Source organism: Pholcus phalangioides, unplaced genomic scaffold (genome assembly GCF_987345545.1).
Source record: "Pholcus phalangioides strain wild (caught in Gottingen) unplaced genomic scaffold, Ppha-v1.0 ptg000011l_1, whole genome shotgun sequence".
Classification (NCBI taxonomy): Eukaryota; Metazoa; Arthropoda; class Arachnida; order Araneae; family Pholcidae; genus Pholcus; species Pholcus phalangioides.
This window is the reverse complement of record NW_028301604.1, coordinates 27,361,874-27,365,934: the sequence shown is the minus strand read 5'-3', so window position 1 is coordinate 27,365,934 and position 4,061 is coordinate 27,361,874. Positions and strand designations below refer to the sequence as shown.

General features: G+C 36.5%; 1 protein-coding gene across 1 annotated transcript; it reads left to right on the top strand.

Moving 5' to 3' along the window:
- The first annotated feature begins 3,284 nt into the window (after window positions 1-3,284).
- LOC149080293 (uncharacterized) lies at window positions 3,285-4,061 on the top strand. The gene has a single exon (XM_089238634.1). It carries the CDS (start codon window positions 3,285-3,287, stop codon window positions 4,059-4,061), a length of 777 nt encoding a protein of 258 aa, XP_089094760.1.

The window sequence follows — 4,061 nt, the reverse complement described above, 5'->3', positions numbered from 1 at the left end:
TCAACACTGATTCCTCTGTTACTCAGCATCTGTGGAAAACCTCCATTTTCACTGTTTTTGTTGAAAAACACCACTAATCGCATTATCAAATCAAGAGCTTCCCATTACAGCTCTGTGTTCAAACATATCTATTCTAATTTCGGTTTTGACCGACAAGTCCTACATATTAAAATTTTGGATCCATCTATTTTTCAATTCATCCAGGACAACAATTTACTTATTCCTCTTCAACCCCTGTTTTTTTGCGAATCCTCCTTGGTTAATCACCAATATTTATTTCACAACCAGTTCTCTTCCATTTCAAGCATCATCAAATGATCTGGTCACAAAACAATTGTTTTACGAACATGAACAAAAATTCTGGTCTTGTTCTACTATTATAGCTACAGATGACTCAAATAGAGCTCATACCTCTATTGGAATTTACTGTGCTAACGCTTGTTCATTCTTGTTCTAATTCATTTCAAGCAGCCTCCACGATTGCTCATCTGTCTTCACAGGAGAATGTGTTGCAATAACCATTCTTAAATTCATTTTCAGTAATGAAAACTACATCATTTTATCCGATAGCAAATCAGCTATCCAGGCAATCGCCAACATCGTAGCCGGTCAATTTGTCGCACTCAACTTGTCGAGCTCAACTCGTCGCGTCCCAATTTGTCGCGGTACAAATTCGTCGTAGTGCCAATTCGTCGCGGTACAAGTTTGTCGCAGTGTCAATTCGTCGCGATACAAATTTGTCGCAGCTCCAATTCGTCGCGGTACAAGTTTGTCGCAGCTCCAATTCGTCGCGGTACAAGTTTGCCCCAGTGTCAATTCGTCGTGACGTCAATATTACAGCGCAGAATCAATTCGTCGAATCGTCGATTCTTCACTGTACATGTTCCACGCGAGCTTGTATATAGGTTTTTGTCTTACACGTGAAATAAAAAACATGAACAAAAGTATACACGCAGTTAACTGAAAATAATTATTTTTTGTGAATGCGGGAAGGTCATCTTAATTAAAATTACAATATCAATTACATTTAAAAATTTAACTGCATATAAAAATTTAATTATATTTGAAAATTCAGTTATAAAAATTTGAAATGTGTTAAACAATTGATTTTTCCTGTGATAAAATTTCAATATCATGTGGAAAAATTTCGGTTTGTATGATATTCCCCAAATTACAGTGAGCCTATGTTTAACGGTAAATTTGTATTTGCCCCATGGACGCGAGAGTTTCTTTCCCCCCCCCCCCCTCCGAGAGTCACCAACATTTACCATTACAGTATCTCCATAAGGACCTGAAATAATTAATTAATTAATAATTGAATTAAATTAATATTTAATTTTCACCGTATAAGCCGCACTCTCGCTTTTGTTGGGATTTCTATTTCTCGCAGCGAAGGGAGTTGGGCGCTGATCAAGGGTAGAAATGTACAGTGCTTATGAATGACGATTCGATGAAATTTCATATTGCCCACAGGATGAGCAGCGACAAAAAGACCATGTAATCACCAATAAGAAAGACGACTATGGGTCAGTCGCATAGATATAATATAACCATTAATCTTATGTTTATAATCAGTCGCATATCTTTGGCTGACTTGTTTGAATATTTTCACATAGTTTTCATTAGCGTCTAAGGTTTTGATACAAGGTTGGTGTGCTTGGTCTACATATTTATGTTGGCAAAAACATGGAATATTGCAAAACCGAACGTGGAAATGATATGTTGGTTTGCGTGTGTGTTTAAAAGTTTTTCCCCCATAATTCATGTCCCGAAATTAGAAAAACTTTTAATGCAATTGAATGAATTAACCTATAATTAATTTTCTTTATTTGAGTTGTTTGTTGTATCATAAAATAGGGATACAGATTATACGGATGACAAAAAATAATGTAGTACTTTTTAAATTATAATGTTTGAATTCAATTTAAATTGCAATAAATTGAAATCTCCTACGTATCGTTAAAAAGAAGAAAAAATTTACGATAGTTTAAAACAGCATCCCTTGTTATTCTATTAATCATGATCTGGCTTTTTATTGCGATATTCACGTTAGATAAGTGTTTAAATAAAATGTTACTCAAAAGCCACTGAAAACAAATAAAGGTTTAGATATTGTGGAGTGTTTTTATATGTACGATACGAATTTTTTTTAAAATAAAAAATATCCTAATAAATGTAGGCCATAATCAGAGGCGGATTTATAGTTTTCATATTCTTGATCACCAATTACTCAATTTTGGTTACGCCCTTTCTCTTGAACTTGTCATCCTGGGATAAAGCCAGCATTCCCCCTCCCCCCCCAGGAAATATGTCTCTGAATATAATCCTTTATTGTCTGTTAATGTTAATTCACTCTTGTGTTGTAAGAAGAAATTTTTACTAATCTTTGACTGGAGCCGTATGAGTGTCTGTGCATGAAGTTACATACACAATGGGCTAATTAAAAGTCTGATTTCATTCTTTTTACTTGAGAGTTGTTACTTTAGAGTTGAAAAAAAAATCAAAAATCGATTGACATTTGCAGTGGTGTCACAGAAAGGGATGCTGTGGGTGCCCAGGGTACTTTATGGAATGGGTATGAGTGTGGTGTCCTTATAAGAAATGACTAAAAGAACTAAACTGATAAGAACATACAACGCCACCTAGTGTTGTGTAAAAGGAACTAGAGAGTTCCACCTCGGACATCAAGTAGACAAGTTGTCTAAATGTTCTGCTCTTTCCGCTTTATAAATTCTTCCTATCTATATGTATGTAATCTATCTAAGTCTAACGTAATAATAAATACTCATCAAAATAAATACCCATGTGTTATCCACTCTAAAGAAAACACAACAAGTGGCGACGAGGCCCATCTTGAAAGTTGGATAGAGTATTTACTCGAAGACTGCAAAAGGTAGGAGAAAAAGTTTTTCATACATCTCTGAGGATAGAAAATTTAGTTGAAGAGTCAATAAGACAGAATCAAGCTCTAATGGAAGCTCTCAAAGAGCAACGAGGCTCAACGTCAACAAACCAAAAAGTGACGGCTTCTTTTGATAAATACGATGAAGCTTCAGAGACTTTCGATTCGTTTATAAAACGTTTCGAGGCGTTTTTAGACATTCAAAATGTCCCAGAAGGAAAACGTGCTAAAGTCTTAATTTCGAGCATTTCTGCAAAGCTCTACAACTTGTTGAAAAAATGTATTGTCTCCGGACAATTCATCGGAGAAAAAATTCGCCATTCTAAAGAATGTTTTGAAGAACCATTTGAATCCTAAAGCATTGATTATACCGAGTAGGCACATGTTTATAAACAAAAAGCAGAACAAAGGCGAAAGCATCAGTTCATATATAGCCGAATTGCGACATCTCGCAATCGCGTGCGATTATAAACAAGAGATATTGGACACCATGCTTCGGGATGTTTTCGTTAGTGGGCTCCGAGATAGAGCGATCCTCGATCGTTTATTTGAGGAAGACGACATCGAGCTAGACAAAACAATAAAGATCGCGCTGGCGATGGAGAAAGCTGTTCAGGGGGCGAATGAGATTATCGGGAAGCCGGCAAAACTGAAGATAGTGAAAGCGGGGAAGAGGAAAATGAAACTGCCCACGCAAAACAGAAACTACTCTGCCGCGGCTGTCAAATATCCGCCGTGTATACGATGCACAGGGACAAATCACGATAAAGACTCCTGCAGATTTATTGCTAGCAAATTTCGCTTCTGTAAAAAAATCGAGCATATAGAAAAAGCCTGCTACGCGGCAAAGAAGACTCAATCGACACCTAATAAACAGGAACAGATTTCAGTTGAGGAAAACGAAAATGACGTTTCCATGTTTGGGTTAGAGAGGGTATTGAGTGAAGAGTCGAAAAAGCCTCCGATGATGGTTACTGTCAACATAGACAATAAACCAGTGAGTATGGAAGTTGATACGGGTGGAACAGTATCAGTAATGAGCTTACAGAGATTCAGAAAAATCTCGAAGAAAAAAGTTCAACCTACGAATTTAGTATTCTGGACATACAATGGAGAAAAAATTGTCCCAGCGGGATATGTCACTGTGAAAGTGGAGTAA